Source organism: Nanorana parkeri, unplaced genomic scaffold, assembly GCF_000935625.1.
Source record: "Nanorana parkeri isolate BGI_ZX_2015 unplaced genomic scaffold, ASM93562v1 scaffold1136, whole genome shotgun sequence".
NCBI classification, from domain to species: domain Eukaryota; kingdom Metazoa; phylum Chordata; class Amphibia; order Anura; family Dicroglossidae; genus Nanorana; species Nanorana parkeri.
The window spans coordinates 266,076-293,370 of record NW_017307404.1 but is presented as its reverse complement, the minus strand read 5'-3'; the positions used below and the strand labels follow the sequence as shown (position 1 = coordinate 293,370).

General features: G+C 40.6%; 1 protein-coding gene across 1 annotated transcript in view; it reads right to left on the bottom strand.

The window, feature by feature from the left end:
* Window positions 1–15,420: 15,420 nt before the first annotated feature.
* Window positions 15,421–27,295, bottom strand: part of ISL2 (ISL LIM homeobox 2) — a 25,197-nt gene continuing 13,322 nt past the window's right edge. The window contains exons 3-6 of the mRNA XM_018568097.1: window positions 24,970–25,160; window positions 20,486–20,766; window positions 19,103–19,270; window positions 15,421–15,690 (exon numbers count right to left, since the gene is read on the bottom strand). Of these exons, the coding sequence (XP_018423599.1) occupies window positions 15,574–15,690; window positions 19,103–19,270; window positions 20,486–20,766; window positions 24,970–25,160 (757 nt within the window). The 3' untranslated portion in view covers window positions 15,421–15,573. The remainder of the gene's footprint in view (window positions 15,691–19,102; window positions 19,271–20,485; window positions 20,767–24,969; window positions 25,161–27,295) is intronic.

Sequence of the window (27,295 nt, the reverse complement as noted above, 5' to 3'; positions counted from 1 at the left end):
TTGGGTAAAGACAGAGGGGTGTATGGGGATGGGGAGGACAGAGGGGTATGGGGGGAGGACAGAGGGGGTATGTGAGGAAAGGGGAGGACACAGGGGTTGCTTTCAGAAGTGGAGATGAGCTTTTAGTGAATTAGATAATATTATAAATCCACACAGTGTATATGTATGTAAAACTGTTTCTTCTACCCTTATTTCTTACCCTACAACCCCCACAACTCTCTTACGACGTCCATCTCCTGAAACTAAAGTACATGTTGTAGACTTATTTTCAACAATTCCATTATTGATAGCTATTGTTAGTTCTTACATTTTCTCTCTACAACTTGTTAGCTCTTCTGAAAAATACTAGATATTTGATGAAACCATCCCAGATCTCCAAATGTTTGATCCCTACTGAATTTCTCTACCATTGTAATATGTCCCTATTGGCATCTGAATTGCATCTCACCCTTGTTAAAAAAAATGTCCCTAACAAAAATGTTCTTGGATATGCAGCAGTTCTCTAATTATAATATGTCTAGGCATTCTTGTCCAGATTAATGTTACAATTTCAGCCTGGGTGCAGACATGTTGAGTTATGTGCGGTTTTCAGAATCTATGCTGCTGACTGTAAAAGTGTTTTAAATAAAAGATACACAGACCTTTGATTTTCCACTGCTGGTTGCTCATAAATAGTAGCTGGTGATGCTCAGTACTAAGGAGTTTCTCACAGCCAACTCCCACATTCAGCTTCAGCACAGGTTTCCTCAGCTCAGGTAAGTTTTTTTTGTCAGCAAAAGCAAATTTTAGCAAATGTTATTTTCTATGTAAATTCTCCTTTCTCGTGGATGATTTGTAATTGTGTTCAATCAAGATATGTGTGTGATGCTTGAGTATCTGAATGAGCTTATTCCTAGGTGATGCTTCTGAGGACATACCCAGACCTCGGTGGACCGAAGATTGTGGGAACTTTAATGTGACTTTCAGGGACTGGGCTCTGCTAATGTACACCTAGTGTACTGGTTTGTTATCTGCAGAGGGTTTTAATGGTCCAGAGCTATGTCACAGCCTGTGGTGTATACCGATCTCTGTGAGTGAGCCCATGGACAGGGCAAATATTTTTTTTTAAATAATAAGATTTTATTTCAGTTTTCAATATACAAAGTACAAAAATACAAGAATACAGATAAACATAGTACAGACATGTCCGATCATCCACATAGTACCATCGTATGCAGTTACATTCCATCTCTTAGTACATGTGCAGTGGGTAGATATGCATATGCTCCCGCAACTAATACTCTGTAGTCGTATGGACGGGGCAAATATTAACTGGAATGTGACCTTCGGACACTGGGCTCTGCTAATGGCTTCATCCTTACCCCTGCGTACTGTGCTGGTTATCAGCAAAGCACTCTTTAGTTTCAGAACAGGAGTACATGTTCAGTGTACCCCAGTCTCTGATCTCTCCATGTGTGTTTACATATATGAAGTTGACTGTAATGCTCTGCACGTAATACCTTCCTCACCTGTGTGTTCTGTGTCCGTAATCCACTTCCATTTTCAGATCAGGATTGTATGCTCGGCAGTGGCATAACCAGAGCGTAACCGCCCGGGGCAGAACATTTTATTTCGCCCCCCCCCCATATTCTGATACCTCCATTCATAAGTACGCCTTGCTAGTACACTTCTGTTAGTGACATCTGTGTCATAATATATTACATCTGAGCACTATTTTATGCTTTTGACACTTTGTATGTTCTATGTCATCTAGCTGTTCTCTTATGTTGAGTGGGCAGTGGCCAGACTCTGGTTATGTAATATATTGCCTTGGTGAATATTCCTTTGTGAATGGCAACAATATCCTGCAATGTACTATGGAGCACAACGGCACCTTCCAGACCAGTGTGTTCTGAGTCAGTTAACCACAGAGTGCTGTCTATTTTTTTTATATATTTTTGGTGATGCAGTCTCTGTTGTGCCCAAACACTCTCTACCCAGGTATGTGTATGCCTCGGCTTTAATGGCACTAGTATCGGAGTAGTATACTTCTGCACTACAAACTCTGCATTCTGACATTTACAGATGTCAGTTTACCACTGAAAGCTCTTCACAATTCACTGTAATTATTACTCTCTGATGCTTCCAAATCTGCGCATGCCAAGGGACGTGATACTTTGCAGCTCTGTATATATGCACCTATAATATAGGCTATAGATCTACCGTAGCAGTCCATAAATTCAGAACAATGACACTATTCCTGTGCCTAGCCTCTGTATACCTCTATACAAGTCTCTCTCATTATTACATAATATTTCTATATGTGTACTTCCGGCACTGGGCTCTGTAATGTGGCCCTTCAAGGTCTTTTGTGCTGTATTATTCTGGCTGCAGCACAAATTACAGTGAAGAGTGACAGAACATCCTTGGTGTGCCTTGTCTCTGCCAGTCCTCAGATGTGGTTACTTTATTATGTTATACAATTTATTATAGCAGACTCTGCTTTCTGTTACTTTCAGGTGTAGTACACTGTTTACATACAGTATATTGCGGATTATTTTCCGGTTCAAAGCCGAGGCACGGCCTGTTGGCATGTTTCTCTCATATCTTTCATGTTTTTAACCTACAGTTTACAGAACTGCGTCATACTATTTTCAGTAGCATAAACACAAAAATTGCCCAGTACACGTACAAGCTAGCCTGCAAAAAAACAAATGACACTGTCTAACTATTAGGGCTAAAAACAGAGGTTTTAGTTGCACAACTTTTACAAAATACGTAGAAGCCACACTGCCTCGTTGTCGTTTTTTTCTGGTACATTTCGGATCCAGTTTCAAATTTTTGCTGTACTCCAGAACCATCCTGAACTATTTAGACTCCCCTCACATTGATTCCCAAGTTCCCTCCTTTTTTTTTTACGAGAGTTTACATTGTCTGATACAACTTTTTGCTATAGCATCTGTTGTCTACTGCCCTCAAACTGATGTTCAGTTTCCTGTTTGTCGCTCAAGACCAGGGGTGGGCAAACTCTGGCACTCCAGCTGTTGTGGGTCTACAAATCCCATGAGGCATTGCAAGATTCTCACAGCTACATGCATGACTCCCACAGTCAGATGCATGATGGGGTTTGTAATCTCACCACAGCTGGAGGGCCAGAGTTTACCCACCCCTGCTCAAGACCCAAGACAGAATTAGTCTTCCCCTATGTGGATGCTACTTTGTCTTCCAGCATCTCTTCCTCGGTTCCTTTTTGACCCATACTGACTATTGCCAGTGTTTTTCTTCCTTTGTTTATATCATGCCATGTGTTTTCTCTTCTCCATCCTCTGAGTAGAGCAGGAACTAGGTCTTCACCTCCTTGAATAGTCACTGGTATCCCAGTTTGGAATCGCACCATTTGTGGGATTTTCATATTCTCATTTACTTCTTTGTAAATACTGGTGATGGGGTTTTCCTCTTCTTTTCTATCAACGACAACTATGGCTGCCCCCATCAATACAGTGGAGGACCAGAGTAGCCACCCAGGAAGATGAAGTGTGTTAAGCTGGCCACACACTGCTTGAAGTCCTGCTTCAACCAGTGTGTGACCCCCTTGGGAACCCCTATTTGATAAAAGTTGATTCTTAAATTGTCTTTTGTTAAGAGGTTGTCTGACATCAGCTGACGTCACTGTTCAGGTATTCTGACTCTGTTTAGCATGGATGGGGGAATCAAGCATTTTTTCACCTTCAGTGAATGGTGTACAGCCAGCCTTATTCGCAAGGTTACAAGGTGAAACTAAAGGGAAAAAGAAATGCAGCCCTCATGTCTACGGTAGCTGCCATATATTCGTTTTTGTTTTTTTTAAACTTAGCTATCCCCACAAAACCTAACCTGAACATGAACTGAAATCTTGCCCGGGGTGCAGCTCTGTGCCAATAGATATGGCCACAAGCTGTCAGTGCCAAGAAACACTAATCTGTGGTAACTGTGTTAATGAATAGCATCAGAAGCTCACCAAATGCTATCACATGTTCCCTGCAGTAGCTCTGTAATTGCAGGATTAGGATTCTTTCACTAAAAACACTCCATATGTTAGTCACATATTTTCATCTTTTTGCTGGGTGTAGGGATGACCGATCTGCCAAAAAAAGGGTATCTATGGTCAAACAATAAATATATATTTCTATATTTAAAGTGTATTTCCAATTTTGCAGCCACATTGGGATAACACCTACCGTATTTTTCGCTCCATAAGACGCACTTTTTTCCCCCCAAAAGAAGGGGGAAAATGTGCCTGCGTCTTATGGAGCGAATCCCGACACCCGAGATATGAAGTTTCGGGCGCCGGGCGAGTAGTAGGAGCCGCTGCTCGTTTAATACGAGTGATCTAATGAGATCACTCGTATTAAAGCCGAGCAGCGGCGGCGGCGATCGAGTTCAGCAGCAGGAGCTACTGCTCGTTTAATACGAGTGATCTAATGAGATCACTCGTATTAAAACCGAGCAGCGGCGACGATCGAGATCACCATAGAGCACACGAAGAATAGACGTTCTTCGCCTGCTCTGTGTCATCACTGAGACCGTGGCGCTGTAATCACAGCGCCACCTGTCTCAGCGGTCACTAACTGCAGCTTCTGTCATAGAAGCTGTGACAGAAGCTACAGTCTGTCGAGTGCTCCATAAGGCGCGCCGGACCTCCCTGCGTCCTATGGTACGGTGCGTCTTATGGACCGCAAAATACGGTATTTTATATTTGTTACATGTTCCCATTCACCTAGCATAAGCTAAAAACAAAATAAACAAATGCTTCTTGTAGTTTATATAGCTGTTACTTGGGTTAGGGTTTTAAGGGTTAACATTTCTTCTTGCTTCTATCTCTGTGATGGACGAGGGGCCTGAGATGTTTTCTCCATTGTATGTTAATGAAGTTTATCAGAAAAACACAAACCTGAAATTACAGTCCCAAGTCTTTCCATTAGGACAGACCACTGTGAAAGAAAACCTGGACTCAGCCATCTTGCCTGATTTAACACATCTAAAAGGTAGGATTTTTTTTGTAAAGTTATTTTTCAGTATCCTCAGTGAAGAGGAAAACATAACAAACATATAGAGGGGTTTGTCCTAAATCTGACTGTAAAAATGGAAAAACACTTTAAATACCATAAGCTCTACCCCACTCCTAATAACCATATTGATCTAGAACAATTTCAAAGAACTCTGTAATTCACCGCTCTGATTCTATCTCTGGCTGCAGTCAATACATACACTAAGTGCGGGCTGCAGTATGCGCCTCACTTCTCAAACCAATCTCCAGAAATCAGCTGCACAAAAACCAACATAGGTAAAAGCCAAAGTCTTACGGAACTAAATCCAAAATGAAACCCAAAATACGATATGTAACGTGTACACCACCATAAATTGCTCCCGCACCAATGCTTCTCACGTGTTTCACAACCTGGGTTTAATCATAGAGGTTAAGATGATTAAGCCTAGGTGGTGAAACGTATGAGAGGCATTGGTGTGGGAGCGATTTATGGTAGTGTATACTTTGCATATCAGATTTTGGGTTTCATTTCGGATTTACTTCATTAAAACTTTGGATTTTGCCTACGTTGGTTTTCGTGCGGCTGATTTTTGGAGATTCATATTGATGTAGAAGTTGGTAAACACACTTATTGAAGATGCCCATAGGATGTACTTCCTTAATGCACTGACACAGTTTCACTCAGCTCTGTGAATATGCACTTCCTTGTGTCACAACTCTTACACAGCCTGCCTTCTGAACTACAACTCATCGTCTGAGCAATGTAACATTATCATTGCTTGCTGGGAGCAATGCATGATGGGATACGTAGTCTTGAGAAATCAAGATTGCATCACATGAAGTAGCAGGGAAAGAGAAGCAAAGCACACTGGGAATCCAGGAAGTTGATGAAAGTGATGAGCAGACAGAAGGCGTGCTTTTACCCATTACATAAAAGGGATTTTTTCAAGTAAGCTTTGATTGTGTTATGAAAAACAACTCCAGTATGTATTCCTATTACAATGCTGACGTTATACCAGGATATGATATCCTGGGACTTTACATCTTTTTTAATGTAAAAATTAACCCTTGAAGTGAGGTTACCCTCGACTGCTCATTTTGGTCTAGGGGTAGAATGAAAAAAATATACTCACCTGATCCTCGGTCCCACTTAGCTGCTAGTCAGATCCATGACATCTTCACATCTAATGCAGCTGCATTAGATGTGAGGACGCTGAGGGACATTCTACCACAAGATGGAGAGGGAAAGAGAGGTGTGCACTCACCACTGCAGGACTGAGGACCAGGTCAGTATATTTTCTTTATTTTCCTCCCTAGACAAAAACAAGTAGTTAACCCTTGCAGTGTGGGGGTAGCCCCACTGCAAGGGTTAATTTTTTTCATTATCTGGATTTCTTCTAAAACATAAGTGTGCAAAAGCCTGAAATATACTTTCTTCCAAACGAGTTCATTCTAAAGTGAAATTCTGGCTAGTACACAGCAATATTTGTCCTGTCCCCCAGCTATGAATTGGAATCCATGGGTACAAATGTTCTTTCCGTCAGTATTCAGTAGAGAATAGTATAGACAGGCCTCATGTAGTGTCAGTGATAAGCACAGGAAGACAATCAGAAAGTTTGGCACTATGTATTATTAAAAGGGTTCTCTGCTTTAGATTCTGACTTGTAATAACTCTGTTCACTTCTGGAAACTCCTAATAAGCAGTAGAAGAAATCTCATCTGCAGCTTTTTTTCAGGTTAATATATCTTTTTACTCTGATATGATGGGGCTCATAAAGTAGATCTGTTGATCTGATAACACAGGGGTAGGCAACCTCAGCACCAGTGTTCATTTTGGCGGCAATTTCCAATTTAGTTTTAGTCTTAGTCTTTTGACTAAAATGTCGTTTTAGTTGTATGAATTGTTTAGTTTTAGTCTAATTTTGTTGATTAAATCCCCAGTAGATTTAGGCAACTTAAATCTAATGGATTTATTTAAATTGTAATGCTTTATTTAAGCAGTTCTCTAGCATTTCCAAAGTCATTATATACTCCTGGAGTAAACCTTTATTAACCTTTTATTACTGATGGTATTAAGGTTTGAACATGAAATACAGACACAGATTTAGCTGTTGTGATATAGAACATCTTTAGTAACCAATGGAGGAGAATTTTTTGCGGTTTGCAGGGTGTTGATCCAGGCAGCAGGGAGACCAATGGAGCCTGCGTCTCAGCCAATCCAACTGCCGACAGAGTCAGGGGACTGGGGCTCCAAGGGAACCGGAAGTCCAAATTGGTAAATGTGATAGTCCCTCCCATTTTCATTGCGTTTTTGTTCATCTAAGTAAATTGCTTTCATCATAGTTTTAGGCCTATTAATTTTGTTTTTACTTCGTTTTCGTCACTGAAAGCTTGCAGCTGATGAAAACTCTGAAGAAAAAGTTTCTTAGAAATTAACACTGCTTGGCACTCAAGCTGTTGTGGAACTACAAGTGCCATGAGGCATTGCAAGACTCAGGCAGGCATGATAAAATGTTTAGTTTCTCCATAGCTGGAGTGCCAAGGTTGCCTACCCCTGTGGTAACATATTAACATGCTTTAGAGATTGTTCACACTGATGTATTGAAAGTCCACTGTACACTGGCAGGGGTGTCCCTAGCCTATTTGCTGCCTGAGGTGGAGGGGAGATCTGCAGGAGTGTGGGTGGTGCACGCAATTAGTGGGAGGGGATATTGCTGATGGAGGGTGATGTCGGTATGAGCCAGGCCTCTCCCCATCCAGCTCTTAGCAAACAGGGACACTCTGGGCAGCGTCCCGTCTAGCTCCTGGCAAACAGTGATGTCAATGGTTGCCAGTAGCTGGGCAGGACATCGGCCAGAGCATCCAAGGTTGCTAAGAGCTGGCGGAGAGCGCCTCCATCGTGTAAAAACGCTTTAATATAACGATATAGGAAGAGCTAAAAGCATACTCACACACAGATGGGATAAACAGGCATAGATTGTAAATCAGCAAACGGAAACCACTGAGATCGTATAAATCCGTCTCAGCCAACGAGCTGCGGATACGCGTTTCAGAGGACAAGCCTCCTTCCTCAGAACCAATGATCTTTTTTTTTTTCTTCATACCTAGCTGTCAGTCAGTCTTATACAGATGTTATATCCCATTCATATTAATTTACAGCTAGTCTGCACACAAGGGTTTGACTGCTGAATACTATTCTTATTTTATTAGGCGCACTGTGGCCCACAGCTCTCTGGCCTGGCCTAGATCATTTGTTGTTTGTCAAGCTTTCTATTGGATACACATTATAGGGATTTCCCTTTATGGAGTACTCCATTTCTACTCTTTGTATATAGTCTCTAAAATGTATTTCCTGTCCATTCCGCAGAGCCGTTTCAAAACCACACCAAAGGACAGGGACAACGCGGGAGCCAAGCCAGCATGCCATCAAATGATTTGAAGATATTACTGTTGGGTATAAATTATTTTTCACTGTCAATATCCATTGATCAGAGTCATGCCAGTTCTTATCCCAGCATCACTGAATTGCAAATCATCCTTTATTGCATAAATTAAACCCTATCCTTATTAATTATAACACAAAATCTCAGAGAATATGACACTGTTATATTGGGCTGGTGGTTGCCTGGCATACGCAGAATGAAACATGTACAATACATGATGATTTGTCACCAGAAAGAACACAGACATCACTGTTATAGTCAAGTTGCATTATAACGTACATGTTTCCAGTGCACAGAACTGGACCATCCAGGGAATATAAGCATGTGGCGCCGGAAGGGAAATAGCATCGCTATCACAGTAGACGTAAGGAGTGCAGCAGTCCATAAATAAATAGTCTCAGATACAGTGCAACGGAGAATGTAGAATGTTCAGTATGGTTCCAGCATGTAAGGTGAACTGTGGAGGAAGAGCCTGTGAGCAGGAGGTTAGGAAATAACTGTGCCTGAGTCTTAGGTTTCCTTTCCATTCAGTATCTGTCTTTATTTCCTGAAACCTCATTCATTCCGAGGGCTACAAATGTCCCAGCAGCTGACCTGGGCATTTTGTAACCTGGGGCCAAGATCCCTTCCCCCCCCTTGCACAACACTGTTATTACTCCTGGGAAAGGAAAATAAACCAGGACACGCCAGACTGGTTTTTAGAGATGGGCTGGACCCCAGAGCAAGCCATAGCGGGGACTTGTAGTGTATCATTTCCAGGTGATGCCAGAGGGAGATAACAAGCTGCCGGCTGTCTAGACAAGTAATAGGACCAAGCTCAATGTTAGAGGAGGCAGGCTGGGGTATCCGTGCATTGAGGGGGGCATTTCTCACCACTGCAAAGCTTTGCCTAGCGCAATTCTAGAAACTGCCGGAATATGGATTGTGTAATTCCTAATTTAAAACGAATGTTCTAAAATGATATTGTACGGTATCAGCGAGGCACAATTATCTTCCTCTGCAGAAAGCTTGTATCCTCACATGAGACGTGCCATTTAACCCAATCAACATGTAATTGGCATGAAGATATCTTTCTGTCATTACCAGGCTGACCATTTAACCCATTGGGGTTGACTTACTAAGGAAGCAGAGGCAACGTTAAAGATTCGTTGGGGGAATTTATCAAAACTCGAGCAGAAGACTCTAGAGCAGTTGCCTAAGGCAGCCAATCAGCTTCTCTCTTCAGTTTGTTCAGTTAAGGTTTGAAAATGAAAGGTGCATACGGATTGGTTGCCATGGGCAGCTGCTCCAGATTCTATATTGATAAATTCTACTCTGAATTTAGTAAATAAAGTGAAGCTGTGTTGACTTCAACAAACAAATCACAAAAATCCTGTTTTGTTCCTGTGTTTGATTGGTACACAGCTTCACCTTTGTTTACCAACATACACATTGCAATGTGAACAGCCTTTACTCCTTTAGTAAATCATTCCTATTAGATCCATATAGTAGTAATATAGTAATGGCTTTTGCCTTTCTTAGGCTCCATTCACATTATGTGCGATACATTTTTGTGCATGTAAAAAGCGTCTATAAATACATATACAGTATATGCATCTAATGAATGTCAATGGATTTATTCACACCTTGTGTCTAGATGGTTTTTATCCAAGGTCAGTTTATCTGCATTTTCAAAAAATAGAAGTCAGGTGCATCTAGGAATTGATTTGAACTTCTAAACGCATGTAAACGTGCTGTATTGCAAGGATTTGGTACCAGATGCATCTTAACATGCATTATTTAAAGTATTTAGAAGCATAAACATAGCATGTAGCCGGACAGATATTCCTCTGCATATAAAAGACAAAAACAAGTGGCAAGTGTGAATGAAGCCTCTCTGAACATCCATACCACTGATCACTGTATGCACCCCAGTAAGATGGGCACGTCTCACACAGAATGTCAAATAGTGAGAAACCAAACCCACCAGGACACACTGCAATCCTCTATGAGGCTTGTAGGACTTTGTGTAGAGGGGCAGTTAAAGTGCAACTCCACTCAAAACGTTTTCCTCCTTGTGTTAGGACCTTGGTCAGATTTGTATTGTTCTCTGCGATTTCAGTATTATCACTCTTGGCTGTGGTGACTGGTGTGGCTTTTACCAGGTAGGAAAAGAAATTGCCGACATTTTCTGAGGCTCTTTCCTTTTCCTATAATTATGTATTACCTTTCTTTTATAAGATGTTTAGATTCTTATTGTATGCTGTCTAGTATTGTACCTTTTGTGTTTTGGACTCTTCTACAGGGTTCTATACATTATTTCTATTTAAAAAAAAAGTTAAAAGGTGTTTATAATATCTATAACATTATATCTTTATAAGAGGTTTCATTACTTTATAAGATGTTTAGACTCTTATTGTATCCTTTTGTGTTTTGGACTCTTCTTCTGGTACTTTCTCACAGGGTTCTATACATTATTTCTAAAGCAAAAAAGTCAATGCAATTTAAAATGTTAGTTATCACGGGAACGGGAGGTGGGAAGTCCATTGACAACAGTCAAGGATGGGGTTTAAAGCAGGACTCTGGATAAAATATGTTTTAACCATTGCTGTGGGACTACCCCTGCCTTGGAAGAGTTAAGTGCTCGTTTTTGTCTAAGTTAAAAACTCGTACTCACCCGATCCGCTCCTCGCTCCCCCTCCACTGCAGAGGTCTAAGGTCCCGAGTTGTCATGTTCTATACACAATGTATTGGATGTGAGGACATCGAGGGACATACCATCGCTGCAGCAAAGAGGAGACAGGCTAGAGGGAGCGCTGTCACAGCCAGCTCGGAGGATCAGGTGAGTATAACTGTTATTTTTGACCATAGATAAAAACAAGCACTTTACCCTTAAAGTGCAGGGGTAGCCCCACTACCAGGGTTAATACACAAAAACAAATTCCTCACTGGACTGAATGGGAGGAATCACTCAATGTATTCTATCCCTAAACAGTGTGGATGGAGGAATCTCCCCTGACAGCTATTTTATTCTGAGAGCTGTTAAGAGTCAGCAGTCACTGTTGGGTCAACGTTCTCATTGGGTTGGCTATACAGGTGAAACTCGAATAATTAGAATATCGTGCAAAGTTCATTTATTTCACTAATGCAACTTAAAAGGTGAAACTAATATATGAGATAGACTCATTACATGCAAAGCAAGATAGTTCAAGCCGTGATTTGTCATAATTGTGATGATTATGGCTTACAGCTCATGAAAACCCCAAGAACCCCAAATCCACAACCTCAAAAAAGTAGATTATTACATGCAATCAATAAAACAAGGATTGTACATAGAACAATATCGGACCTCTGAAAAGTACCAGCATGCATATGGACTCAGTACTTGGTTTGGGCCCCTTTTGCAGCACTTACTGCAATTACTTTTGCACGATATTCTAATTATTCGAGTTTCACCTGTATGTCTACCTTTATTCCCCTGTTCTGGACTGCTGGCCCTTAATATTTCTGATTACGGGGTGGTAGAAAATGGGACACATATTATTAATAAAGTACTCTTTATGTGGTTTAACGTGATATCTAACAAACACGTTCAGGGAGTTAGTGAAGCGTCATACAGGCGCTCTCATTATATATTATAACCTTAGCAACTAATTGGTTTTTATGTTTTATTTTATGGAAAAACTATATAACACTATTGGCAACAACTCTAATTTTGTGCTAGTTTTCTTTACTCCAGGACTTCTTTTTACAGAGGGAAAAGAGGCCGGGTAAAACATGCGTAAAACCATCTAGAACTATTCCAACATGCCAGCTAAAAACTTCATTCTGTACATAAAAACTTCATTATAAGACAACTGAGTACACCAGAATATAAACTGCGGTCTACATACAAAGGTTTGTCTTTAGCCTAGCACCAATCAGAATACAGCAGTGGAGATCACATAACAAGAAGAGCTTCTTTCTAATTATTTAAAGCCTGGTTCACACCTAGACGATTGCGGTGGTCGAGCCGTTTTCGTGCGTTTGCCGCACTTTTTTGTGCAACTTTGATTTTAAAAACTGCACGAACAATGCGCTGTTCTCAATGCATAGGGATGTCTATAGGACCAAATCTGCGCGGCATCCGCCTGAAAATAGCTCCTGCATCTTTTTGTGCAACAGGCCATATCGAACGCGCAACACTGAGGGGTGAACTGTCGCCATTGACTTGTATGGGTTTTTGTGTTTGGCGCGTTTAACGCCACATTCTTATAGGACGATGAAGATTTAGTCTGGTGTGTCGTTGCAGTTTTCAGTTACTGCCTCAATAATGACCTACGTCAGCATGTAGAACAAGTACAGCAACATGGTACAGCAAATTACAATCACAGCTGTCATTACTTCCATACACCAATTACATTTTCTCCAATCACAGCTGCGTTAAGGTCTCTTCAAATAGCTTAGTGCAGGGTTGGGCAAATTGGGCACTCCAGCTGTTGTGGAACTACAAGTACCATGAGGCAATTCAAGCCTCAGAAAGCCACAGACATGTTTCCTAGAGGCAATGGCATGATAGGATTTGTAGTTAAACCACAGCTGGAATACCACGGTTGCCTACCCCTGGCTTAGTGAGTAGGGTGAGGTTATCCAATCACATGCAAGATCCTTTTTATTATTATTTCTTTCTGGCATACTTGTGCATTGGAAGTGAACATAGGTTCACATTCAGCAAGCTTAATGAACATTTCCATTGCTAAATGAACAACCTCTAGACTAGGAACAATCAACCCCAGACAAGCAGCATTTTCAGGATGAGATCCGTAATAGCAGCCTCCATATTTCTCTCAATACCATTCCCTTAATTATTTGTTCTGTCCCCAGTAGATGCAAAATTCAGAGTTCCATTTCCCATCAGACCCTAGTAGACCTGTGTCTGAAGCAGAAGACTTAAGCTGGCCAAAAACTTGATTCCCCCATCCATCCTTAAACAACAACAGAAGAATTTCCACTGCTGGCTAGTGTATTCTGACAGTCGACACCATCAACTGTCAGAATACCCAAATTGCAGTCACTGTTCAGCCAACAATTTTTTGGAGTCTGGATCCCACAACAAAAGTCAACTGAAAAATCAAGTCAGCAGGACTCGGCTGGAATTCCAGCAGTATAAAAGGCAGCTTTACGCGGGTAACACAAAGTCAAAAAATGTACACACTTAGTTTGCCTTTTCCGGCCACTTGTAGACCTCAGCAGGTGAAGTAAGAAATAGTGGTGGGGCAAGGTTGTTTGTTTTTTTTAAGAGTAGACACAAGGCTCAACACATCGAGCAACACACAACACAACCACCATCCCATTCTTTTGTTTAGTGTTCTGTGCAGGTAACAATGGAATGGTGTATACTATCTAGTGTATACACAGAGGGAGTATGCTGCACATTCTGGTTGTGGCTTTGAAAAATAATGGAGACAAAAAAGTGCGGAACCCGTGCAAAAGATCATCATTAATATGTACAGAGGGCAGCAGGATGTATAAATACGGCAATGATAGAATACATACATTAGAATAGGGGAGAGCAGACAAGGACACCTAGTACAGTGACTGCTCGTGGCAGCTCCAGAAAAGGAACGTAGGTTACTTGTAAATGACTAAACATAGTTACTCAGTCTATGAGTTTAGGAACATTCCATGTGTCTATTGTAAGAACATTTCCTGCAAACAGTTGCATGCTATCACTTAAAGTGATTGTGTAGCCAGAACTTTCTTTAGTATTGGATAGAGTATGGAAGGATTGGAGCCCCTGTCAGATTTCTTCTGCTATCTGGCTCCTGCTAGGTTAGATTTATCCTCCCTATATGTCCTGATGGACCAGTGTCTCTGGGAGAGAAATGATGGGGACATCCAAAATTGTACAGTTGTTACCACAAGAGGTGAGGGGAAATCTTCTAATGTGGACACGTGTTCTGGAGAAAAAAACGGTCTAAGAAGGGGAACCCCCTCTCTTTGTACAGATTCCCTCTCACTTTCTGGTTCATCTCCGGGACAAACAATGATTGGGTTTCCTAGTCTATCCAAACCTAGAGCAACGGTTTGGTTGTACGCCCCACCCAAAGACTGCTGATTGGAAAAGCACAACGATTGGTCATCAACAACTTCTTTTCAGCAAGTTTCCCTGTCAACACATTGTGCATACAGCCACTGGCAGTCTGACTGATGGGGATTACAGGACGCTGGTATCATGGCAGATTTAGGTATTAGATGTATATACAAATACATGAAATTACTTTTTAAGGAATGCACCTTGGTATTAAGCTGGAGTTTAGCTTTAATTCTCCTTAGTCACAATCTAACAGGGCAATCAAACAATCACACTCTTTGCTGCGTCTCAGCAATATCTAGAACAAGCATCTTAAATATCCTTTGGCTAATGCAGAAAATAATTACATACAAAATGAATTATGGAGTTTGGCCCCAACCACCAGTCCCAGCCTATTTTAAATGGTGGGTTGTCCAAGGAAGAGATATAAGAAGCCAGCATCCAACTTGACTCCACCAGTAACTTAGTTATAATTTTGTGTAGACTGACCATTCAAGTTAATATACCCCAGTAGAAAACCTCATTATTTTCTGCACATACATTGGTTTTAAAGAGTTAATGACACATCAGACATTTACATTATTTTTTTATTAAGATTTCATATTAATCAATGTAACAGCAATTTTGACAATAAATATTAATAACTTACTTTTTGTTCGATAATAAAGTCCTCGATCCACAAGATAAATTATCATATTCAAACGTCTCAGCATTTGATACTTATAAATATTTCTATATCCCATGACTTCAGGTAAGAAGACAGAGTCTCAGCCATTAGAACACTGAAAGCAGACGATCACGTCACTAGTGGTGGAAGAAACTCTGCCCGGATCAGAGTCACCTTCGTCTGAGATGAGTTGTGGGTGAGACGAGTTCAAAAAAGAACTATAAAATTCCTGTTTTCTTCCCAAATCCCAGTATAAAGTCAGAGGTGTGCAGGTTCCAGACTGATGCACACAGCCCCATTGATGGGGAGAATGTCCTGCAAGGTGAATGCCTGGGTTTGTTCATCGTTCAAAGTGTGAAGGGGTTTTCATGCGGGGTCCATGCTGCTCAGTCCTAACCTGAAGACCTCACGTTTCCACTGGACTGGGGACCATGCTGTTTGGGGTATCTGGAAGCTGGGAGGACAAGGAGGTGACATCACTCCCAGAAGAGTTACCTAGAGAACCCGATTCTGAGAAGGATACCTGGAAGAGAGAAAGAATGGCAGTGTAAGCTGCAAATCCGGGGAACAGACAATAACCAGAACTCTACAGAGATAAAAATATAATAATTTGGGTCCCATTCACATCCGCACACACACACACACACACACACACACACACACACACACACACGTTAATGTATGCTGCATTAAAGCAGACCGTTCATTTGAATAAGCTGCAAATACACCACAATGGACCAGAGAACACACCTACACTATTTTTTTCCAACACAGCGCACCACAATGCATGGTAATGCTTTACTAAGTGTTGTGGTGCTCTGCAATGCATCTGTTTTGGAAGTGGGTTCCTTTAGTGTGTTGGGGTGGCATTCAGATTGGCAATGAAAAACTGCTACACATAGGAGTGAAGCTGGCCTAAGGGCCGGTTCATAAAGAAGCAGCTTACAGAAATATGTGCACCATTTCCTTGTATACCACTCGTGGGAGCCGGTCTACCAGCCGTATTCCGACTCATTTATAAAAAGGACAGACATGGTAACGGAAGTAAAGCAGTAAAATGGTCTTTGAAAATTTGGAACTAAGGGTACTTTCTTAACACCATATATGTTAATCTGCATTTAGCTGCACAGATAAATGCAGAGTCAATGCAAGGGCACAAAGAAAACAATTGTTCACATCACAACGCTGCACTGAGGTGGGTTGCATATAAAATGCTGTAATGTGTCAAATTATCAGGATCCATGCCAAACCCTGGAGAACTTAACAGAAGCAATATATTACAAGTAATTGCGTTCTCCACTGTCAAAATGCTGTACTAGCCATGTAAACATCTTGTTTTCAAAGTCCATGCGCTGTAAAAGCCTCTTTATACATAAAGACATAGTTAACAAATACAGCAAAAAACAATCACATAAGCTTTTATAAACAGGCTAAATAATCTGTAAAATAAGCAAGGTTTGACCAGAAAAGTTGTATGTACAGCTATTCTACACATTACGAATAGCTCCATAACTGAAGAGCTAATAGCTGAACCAGTAAGACAACAATACCCAAAACTTCAGTAAAGTTAAAGCAGAACTCTGGGGAAACATTCATATGCACTGATGGCATGTTTTACCCGCCTGGTAAGCATTACTGCTTCCTGGGTTAGCTCACTGGACAGAGGTGATGAAGTGCATCACCTGTCTAACCATGCAATTGGAAAATATATAAATATTTCATATTTATTTTGGTGTTTCCCTGGATTTTTGCTTTATCGCTTCATCCATACACAGAAGAGGTCAGTGCTCTGGAAAGGAGGACAAAAGAAGTGAAAACCAGTACAATTAAAAAAGGAAAAAAAGTTAAAAGGCAATAAAGTGAGTTTAAAGAAACAAGACTAAAAAGGCAATAAATGTGATATGAGGCAAAGTAGAAAGCAAACAAATGATCAAAGGACAAGAAAGTAAGGACTCAAGTATAAACGAGGGACATTTTCAGAGAAGGTATATTTTGTTTTATACATGTTTTCCTTCTACACAGCAGAGATTTATTTATGACTAGTTAAACTTGCTCTGATGATAGTGTGAGTACAACTATGTATGTACCATGTAAACCTCCATGTTTACACATACTTCCTATACAAGAGCAGACATAGTAACTGGCTTTAACTGGTTGTGCTTGATCACTGAACAAGTCATTGTTAACTTTATTACAAGCTCCGGATTTACACTCCACTACCTCCTTCACTACAAATCCTTTTACTGAAGAAATATACCTTACAAAGATTTATCATCATCAGTTAATAAGAATCTCTGCCAAGTCTCTAGATCTTGCTCATCAGATGATTGTTTTTAGTGCTATATGATAGATACAGATAGCGTATGTATGTATGTATGTATGTATGTATGTATGTATGTATGAGAAACTATCAACACTCAGCGTCTTTCATGCAACCGATTTCCTTTTTAAACTGAAAATGACAGCATGCAAATTCTGGTCTGATCTGATGATCACTGGATCATTCCACTGGAGGAGGTTAGAGAGAAGGTCCCTGATGTCATCATATATGCAGAATATTTTAGCAATGGTAGTAAAGTGTTCTTATATGAGCCTAGATGTCAGGTATGGATAGACATGAGATGGTCAGATCAGATGAGGCAGTGAATTTAAGCCTGCAATCACCTCTGGCCTATCATTTTAGGGGGAACAGTTGATCAGAGAGGTTAGAAAACCGGTTTCAAACACAATGCTAAGCCGAGGTCTACCTCTTCCCTCCTCCCTCTCCAAACCCTTATGCTTAGTAGTGCCAATCATGTATGTTTATAGTGTACTCTGCAGCACTGAAATTTCTTGGATTAAAAGCTGACCCTTCCCCTCTACAATGAAAAAAAAATCCCTTGTAAATGCATTTCTGCATGCAAATCCTAAAAGTCTTTTTTTTTTTTAAAAACAGTTAATCTTTTACTTACATATAACTTAATCCCACTTCCTAGTCTTTTGAAGCACTAGTGACCTAGTCAGAGCCCCACAGATGGTTCCTGAGAAAAGGTACATCACCAGCTCCTTCTAGGGATATCTCATCAGTTCACTGTGAGATCTCATAAGATCTCCAACAGAGATCGAAAAGGGTGTACTTATTGGCTCTCTGCCAGAGTTTGAGGTGGTGTACTCACTGGTTCTCAAACGGAGTTTAAGGTAGGTGTACTCATTGGCTTTCCAACAGAGTTTGAGGTGGATGTACTTACAGGCTCTCCAACAGAGGTTGAGAAGAGTGTACTCATTGGCTCTCTAACAAATTTTGAGGTGGGCAAAGTGCTCTCAGTAAGGGAAGTGAACCCATACATATATTCTTCCCAAATGGGAAGCGTGGAAGGTCTCAGATGTACATTGCAAATCACAATGGTAAGCAGGGCCAGTAACAATACACCAATGATAGAAACAACTCAATGCCACTTTCGTTGGGGGATGACCATCCATGCCTGGGTAACAATGTCTCTGCACTGAGCTCTTTTTTTGTAGAATAACTGATGTTGACCAAGTACATATTCACTCAGCTCACATTTTGCCACAAGTCAGGATTGCAGTTGATTAGTCTATCTTATTAAATGCACTGCTTTCCTAAAGGGACAATAGCAGCTACTAATGCCAATGTTTGTTAGAAGGCTAAGATTCCAGAACCTGCATGGTTCTTTCAGGTCAGTGACTCATAGGATAGTTAAGGCAGGACCAGGATAACTGCCCTGGAGCCTGCACTCTACAAACAGTCAACAAAAGCAGCCCCTATATTTTTATACTCTGAGGTTTAATTTCATGGTTACGGTTTTAAGTGAATGTAAACTTTTAAATCTTGTGCCTCTTGTGCTCCTTTACAATTAATTTTGGTGAATTGCCATCCTAAACTCTGTGGAAGACATTGTGCCTGTACTTCTCTATCACACATGCTTTCTTCTTACCAGCTGCTGAAATGCAGGTTGATCCAAGTCACTCTGCAATGCAAAATCACTGAGCGCTTTCCAGGGTGGTTGATAGGTCTGTACCTCTACTGCATTGCCCTGAACGGCACTGTCATGGCGGATGGGGCTTCCAGCTACAAGCGGCGTACCCGTTAACCCTTGTAGACTCTAAAAAGACAAACATGGTTAGTAATAACCAAGAGGCAGAAACTACAGTAGTTTACAGGCATGGCAAACCAATGAACAACCGCATCACCCCAAGACGCCTGTACACACTGCAATCATTCTGTAAGATTTCCAATTTTGTCATCAGTTTTTTTAACTTGACAAATCAGTTTAGGACTGCATGTAAAATCCATTGGATAAGATGGAGAACTCCTTTATCTGACCAAATTGTATTGTGTGCGCGTTTATAAAAATGTTTTTTCATTGGTGACTACAATGAGCACGTATGGAATCAGCTAGTGCAAGAGATTGCTGATTAATCTTTCATATTTAGTCTCTTTTTTAAGAGTGATGAAATTGGAAAGAAGAGAAAAGGTCTAAAAGCGGTAGTGTTACAAGGAACTAAAGATCTAAACAGAAAGCTGAACAACAGGCAAACAGTTTAATTCACATATGGTAAAGCATATGCATTTCTATCATCCAGTCCTGAGAATTACACAGCCCTGCAAGACAGCTCTGTCTGGCAGAACAGGAGACCCGATTCATCTCTGCTGCAGTTAAGTAAAACTTACAGGTCTTGTCCCTCCCCCAGTATGTGACTGCACAGTGAAAAGGAGAAGCAGCAAAATGATGAGCTAATTCCCGTGTTACTCTGCAGAACACCTGATTGGCTCATTGTGCGCCATCTTCCTTTCCTAGTCCGAGCTTCACTGTACAGGGGATTGCAAGGTGCAGCTACCAAGTCAAATTCAGGTAATTAGACTGCTTTCTAATGAAAACAAAAAACATTTAATTATGTTTTAATGAATACAGAGCTATATGTGTGCCCTTTTTATCGGCATGGCTTTGGAGTTTTAAATTACAATCAAAATGAATGATTGTAGAATGTGTGATACATATGGAAGGCAACCCCAGGTATATGTCCCATTCTGCTAATCTCCTTTATTGTGGAACTGCGAATCTTTCCAGATCTGTACACACAAAACATTAAATGGCCATCATGTAACTCTGTACTAGGTTTACTTCATTGTTTACCATTTTACATGTCTAATCTATTTCAGCTCTGCATGAAAGAGTTAATCAATATTATTACTGAATATTGAGCATCCCAATCAATGAGCTTGGAGCAATCCCAGATCAGTCACCGCATAAAAATATCCCCGACACTTCATAAACAGCGTGAATCTCGTCATACTATTGACCATAGGCGTATTTTACCGTCTTGTCACTGAGTTGTTGCTGCTGCTGTAGCTGTTTCATGAAGATGGATCTCTTCTTGTCTTTACAGCGTTTGTTCTGAAACCAGACCCGGATCACTCTCGGGCTGAGCCCAGTCATTTCTACAAGCTGTTCTTTCATCAAGGCGTCTGGTCGAGGGTTGGCGTTGTAGCACGTACGTAGTGTGTGTAGCTGCTTTTCATTCAGAACCGTCCGTACTCTTGTTGTCTTCTCAGTCTGCTTGTGGATATGAGACCTCAGTGAAGAGGACCTGCCAGTGTCTGGAACACAAAGAAAGGACAATGAACGGAGGACGTTCTTAAAGGACAGATCCATTACAAGGATAAGCGTGAAGAGAAGTCAGGAACTTAGTGGGCTTAATTTTTTTAAGGAGTTCACTCAGCAAAGTAAATAAGGCGAACCGGTGTTCCCCTTAAACATGTGCAAGGGAAGTTAAAACAAAAACACAGGCCCATTGTTAGCACATGATTGGGTATTCCAACAGAACACATTCACCTTGCAAAGTTAACATTAACAGCCTCTGCACTCCTCACAATCCCAGTGTGTTTCAATCAGTTTCACACAGCTGCCGAAAATAAATCTGTATGATATTCAGGCAAAATTTAGTTTTCAAAGTCAATATGCCTTTAAAAAGGTGGACATACAAGTCTTTTTGACTCAATCGAAGTTTGAGCAGTGTGTAGCCCAGTCAGCACCCCTCCATTCCACAATAGTCAATTTTGCAATCGTATTGTCAAAGAAGCCAGTCTGAAAATTTTCGGCTAAACAGTGACTGCTGTCATGGTTTGGGTATTTTCACAGAAGTCAAGTGTATGTCCAACCTTATTGAACATTTTTTATTAACCTAAAATGCCAACAACATGCAATATGCACCTTAGAGACCAAAATATATATATATATATATATATATATTATATTGTATACACACACTGTCATTAAATTTAACATTTTCCTGAAAATAGTTTTCATGTTATTGCTTTTCACTATTTTCAGGATTATACTTTATATACCTATTTGTGGAGTCTCTATTGACAACATGCACCTAGAGAACAATTGCTCAGATGACAGGATACGTTATATAGAGAGCCTGAGCAGAAAGATACTGAGACAGTCTACATATCTAATGAACAAATATGTTTACTATACACAGAAAATTTTTAAGACATTAAATGTACATAGACAAAATTATATACAGTAATATACAGTAAACTTTTCAAATAATAATTAAAAACAATTTAAAAAACAGACTTGCCCTTTAATAATATATTTTAAAATTCTACTTACTCGCATTTTTGCAAGCATGGTATAGCCATACTCATAACATTTATCGTTTTAGGGCTCAGCTATATGTGAGTTTTTTCATCATTTAATGAGATGAACTTCCTGTTGATTGCTAAGCTTGGAATACAACAATTTCAATGTTCAGGAGAAAAGAAAAAGTTGTCAAGAGGTTACTATTTCTGAGAATATCCCACTAAGTGAGTAATTAGGATAGAATCTTGAAGATGGCTTGTTTAGAAGTGACATAGTATTGGTACCATATTGAGACATCGGCACGAACATGCTCCTTTGTACCCATTAGCAAATTGTAGGTAATATGTGTTCTTGGGAAGTATGTATGAAGTTAACAATGACTGCACTTTCTTTCCTTGTGAAGTTCGCCTTATGTTACATGAATAATAGAATGTGACTTGGCTGCAGTTTAAATGTGATGGCTGTCATGCTTAACTTTGCACTTACAATGTTTCATTTTGAATAAAGACCAACATCTGGGTGAAAAGCAGATCCCAGAGACTCATTTATAACATCTTGGGTAAAGGAAATCTACCTATTCCTGCTGTAATGCATTTCTAATACAGGTTAGAAAATTGAGGTTAACATCACATTGGCGACATGCTATAATACTAGTGCTTTCCTTCCCACCAGTTTATAATAGTTTGTCCTGAATTCTGGGAATGCGGCATGATATGATTCTTTTTAAACTAGGTCTTTGAAGACTTTATAGCATTTTTGTTCTTGTGGTGCAAAATCATTTGCCAACATATCAACTGATATTAAATTTAGTTGCAATACCCATGTGCTTGAACAAGATCTACATGATCCTTTTTGTATGCCAATGTGGATTTTTTTGCTGTACTGGCAGTTGTCTCGCCAGTTTATTTTCCACTAATAAAATCAACCTGCATGGACCGTGCTGCACACAGTTAGAACTTTGGAGACTTGGCACAACCTGTCAGTGCTCAGACCATACGCCCCACACTGCATCAAATTGGTCAGCATGGCTGTCGTCCCAGAAGGAAGCCTCTTCTAAATATGATGCACAAGAAAGCCTGCAAACAGTTTGCTGAAGACAAGCAGACTAAGGACATGGATTACCGGAACCATGTGCTGTGGTCTGATAAGACCAAGATAAACTTATTTGGTTCAGATGGTGTCAAGCGTGTGTGGCAGCAACCAGGTGAGGAGTACACAGACAAGTGTGTCTTGCCTACAGTCAAGCATAGTGGTGGAGTGTCATGGCCTGGGGCTGCATGAGTGCTGCCGGCACTGGGGAGCTTCAGTTCATTGAGGGAACCATGAATGCCAACATGTACTGTGACATACTGAAGCAGAGCATGATCCCCTCCCTTCGGAGACTGGGCCGCAGGGCAGTATTCCAACATAACGACCCCAAACACACCTCCAAGACGACCACTGCCTTGCTAAAGAAGCTGAGGGTAAAGGTGATAAACCTACAGGAGGTTAGTGAGGGCTTATTTTAATTCATCCCAAAAGATATGTGGCACTCACCATTAGTGTCTCTAGAGGGAGCGCAGACTTATGCATATAGAAGAGGATGCCCTTGGAGATTTGCACACTTATTCCTCTGTGGAACTATAGTAGTGGGTCCCAGTGCTCCAAGCCAAGGTAACTAAATCCACACAATCCAGGACACTCATTGAAATCACTTTTCTTTATTTCCTTTTTCTGGATTGTGTGGGAGGGCTTATTTTAAAGCTAGTTAGGTATATGCAAATATTTGAATTCCCATAGCCTGACCACAGATACACTATGAACATTAAAAACAAGCCATAATTGACTTTTCTAGCTGATTATATTGTGAAGTAATTCTGAAATCTCTTAAAGTGGTCCTTTATCCCCTTTTAACTAAAAATCACATGAGCATACAGCTCTGCATGCTGAATTAAAATCATCTTACATCCATCAATTTAAAAAAACATGTTTTTAATTTACTTACAAATAGTGTTTATCCACTTCCTGGTCCACATTGGCACAAATTAAGTAATTGTGCCCAAGCATTGCATCCTGGGAAGGTTACATCAGCAGAGCATTGCTGGGAAATCTCATCTGTAATCTCATGAGATCTCAGGGAAAGGCATTTTCCTCCCCTGAGATGATGTGCATGGTCACATGTCCTAGTCATATGTGCCAGAGTTCCAGGAAGTAAAGGGGGATATAGTAATCTACCCTTGGTAGAAATGGCCACTGTGAGAAGAATGGGGAAAAAAATAAAAATAAGGTATGTAAAGAATAAAATCGATTATCTGGAAGTATGTGTTTGTAGATTGTCATTACTAATGATTTCTAAAAGGCGTCTTTGTTGTCATTTTGAAGATAGGGGGTAAAGTTCCTCTTTTAAAAGGTGGCCACACACCTTACGATAATCGTATGCGATCGACTTTTCGTCCGATAATCGCAAGGTGTGTGGGCAGTGTGCAACCGCAAATACCGTACAAACATGTTTGAAAACTTTGGTCGATTGTACGATTATTGAAAGGTTAGTGGCGTTTCCGTAAGTCAAAAATCGTACGATCTACACTGCTCATGCGCAAACGAAAATACGTGTTGTTGATTACCGCAATTCTTCCAGGTGCTTTTCTTTAATCACGCCTAATTGAACTTTACCATAAATCGGGACATAATGGGGCCGTCGTACGACAATCGTACGACGGTTCGATCATCGGACGAAAAGGGTCGTCCGATAATCGTAAGGTGCGTGGCCACCTTAAGGTAGCTTTCAGCCCATTTTAAACATCTGCTGGTTGTCTGCCAAGATCCTATTGCAATAGACAGTAATAGCAAAAAATTGAAGAGTACCTTTGAAGATGAGTTTCTCCACAATACCGATAGCTACAGGAGGTGAGCAAGAGCTTTTTCAACGTGCATCTATTGCTTTTACTGCTTGTTCAGAATATTTAGTTTAGTGTGCAGCATCTGGACACAGGTTCACTTTAAAGATGGAGTCTGTATGTGTAATATACTATAGGACTGTTTATATAAGCTATATAAATATTTTGTGCAAAGTATTATTTTCATTTGAATACCCAGCTGAGCTTCTAGTAAAAGGCAAATGTGTAAAAACAATGGCATAACAGGCATTTTGACATGCATAGAACAAATCTACTATGTGGAATCAATAGGTGAAATATCCTGGCTTGTAGGTAGTGATTATTCCTCCATACCTGGAATGTTATGGTCTGCCCCGCACAATAACTCCTGGTCTCTGAGGCTGATCTCCTCACCCGGCAGAAGCCGTCGACTACAGACCGAACATCTGAAACAATCAGTGTGATAGACTCGCTCCCCAACCCGCATTACCAGCTCTGAACGTGGCAAGGTGCCTTGGCATCGGGGACACCGAGTGCTGAACAACCTAGCCATAAAAACAGAAAATATTACACATCAGTTTTAAAGGACAAGAGAAGCAATGGTGCAGATAATGTAACATCACAAAGGGGTTGCACAATAAAATATATAACGGGGTGAATATCTAACAAAACATATTTATACACTTTAGTTCTTCCAGCTTACTGAAAATAATAGAATGAACATTTCAATAAGGGGCTTTGTATTTACAAAACTCTTTTCACAGTAGAAACACCAATGTTTTAAGGTGTGTAACTCCTCCATATGCTCTACCATAGCCCCTCCATGCCTTATCTGTTCCCCTCACCTGTAATCTCGCATAGCAAGAGCAACAGGTATACTTGATAAGAAAAGAAACAGAACAGGAACAATAGTAACCAGCCTTCCAGTGCTAGGTCCTAGCATTTCATGAGTGCAACTATGCTTTCTAGTAAGGGGTATGAGCATTCTTGCCCTCTCCTTCTGTGTCTATGATGTAGCCGATGAGCCACAAGGCAATGCCCCTTGCCGACTTTTAGGGACACCACTTGAGATAAAGTCCTGATGAAAGTAATTGCCCTGCAAGCAATTAGTTATCATCATCAAATGATTGAGGCTGGCACTCCTCCGTCATCCAATCACATTACAAGACAAAATCCTGCTTTTTCTTTAATTCTTCTGCACATATTTGAGTACTGAAAGTCAACACAGCTCTGGCCATAAAGTAAAGCTAAGTGTACATTTTATACTCCTTTAGAAAATTAAGCACATTGTATTAGCACAGGAAGCAGCCTTGGCGGTGGTGACCAAAATGTAATATGTTCTGATCATCTCAAAACGAACATACAAAAGAAAAAAGGAAAGCTTCTTGCAACACAACTATATTTTCATCACATCCATATAGCATAATGCCATGAACTCCTGTTCACAACGATTCATTTTGAACAATGCTCACTGTACTGTATTTTAGGTAGGGATATACCGATACTAGTATCAGTCCTGATACCGAATATTTGGGTGAGTACTCGTACCCACCCAAAATGCTCCCGATGCCGGAAGTTCCGCTATCAGGAAGCCGGGCACAAATCATTACACGTTGCCCAGCTTCCTGATTGGCTGGGAAGCCTGCTCCAAGCTCCCTGTCCAATCTCCAGCTTCCAGATTGGCCAGAAAGCTGGTTCCATGCTTCCTCGTCAGCTGGTGACGAGGGAGCATGGAGAGAGATTAATTCCTGGCTAATCAGGAAGCAGGGCGGCGAGTCATTACACGCTGCCCAGGCTTTCTTAATGGGACTTCCGGTATCGGTATTGACAAGTACCCAAAAACAAATATCGGTATTTATACTCTATAACCGAAAAACCGGTATCGGTGCATCCCTAATTTTCGGAGAGGCAGCTTTGTCACCCTAGGTTGCTAGGGCTCAGAGGAAAGGGGGGGAGGAAAACTGGATAGGAGGTGATAACAGTGCTTGGGATTTCAGTGCCAGAGAAAACAGGACTTTATCAGCTCACAAGCTTTCTGGAAGAATGAACAGGTATTGGTTTTGTTTTTTGCACTCATCAAGCAGAGATAGATAGATAGATAGATAGATAGATAGATAGATAGATAGATAGATAGATAGATAGATAGATAGATAGACACACACACACAATATAGATATCGATAGACACACACTTTTAATTGAATAATTTAACAGCCCAAAAAGGGACCAAATAAGAAGCATTTATTGTCAGGGTTTGCATTCCCTTTAATATAGAATTGAAGGTGTACACTTTGGTTAATACAATCTAAAGAAAAGTATCTCAGTAGCTCGTAGCTGGCAATTAGATTATCTCTCACTTTACAGTAAAAAGATACCAGCTGGAATCTGATCGAGACAACGGACACATATTGTATATTTAATTCAGAATCAGCTTCAGTACCTGTCAATTACACTGCACAAGATGCCAAGACCCCACCTGGCTAAGATCATGTTTTAGGTGAAATACAAAGTATCTTGTAAAGTAATTATTACCTAAATGATTTAAAGAACTAAACAAAAAGAAATGGGTAGCCTCACAGCAAGGGTTATCTGCTCATTTTAGTCTAGGGGGCTTAAATAAAGCAGATACACTCACCTGATTCTCAATCAGCCTCTTCTTCCTTAAGCTCCAGGGGGGGGGG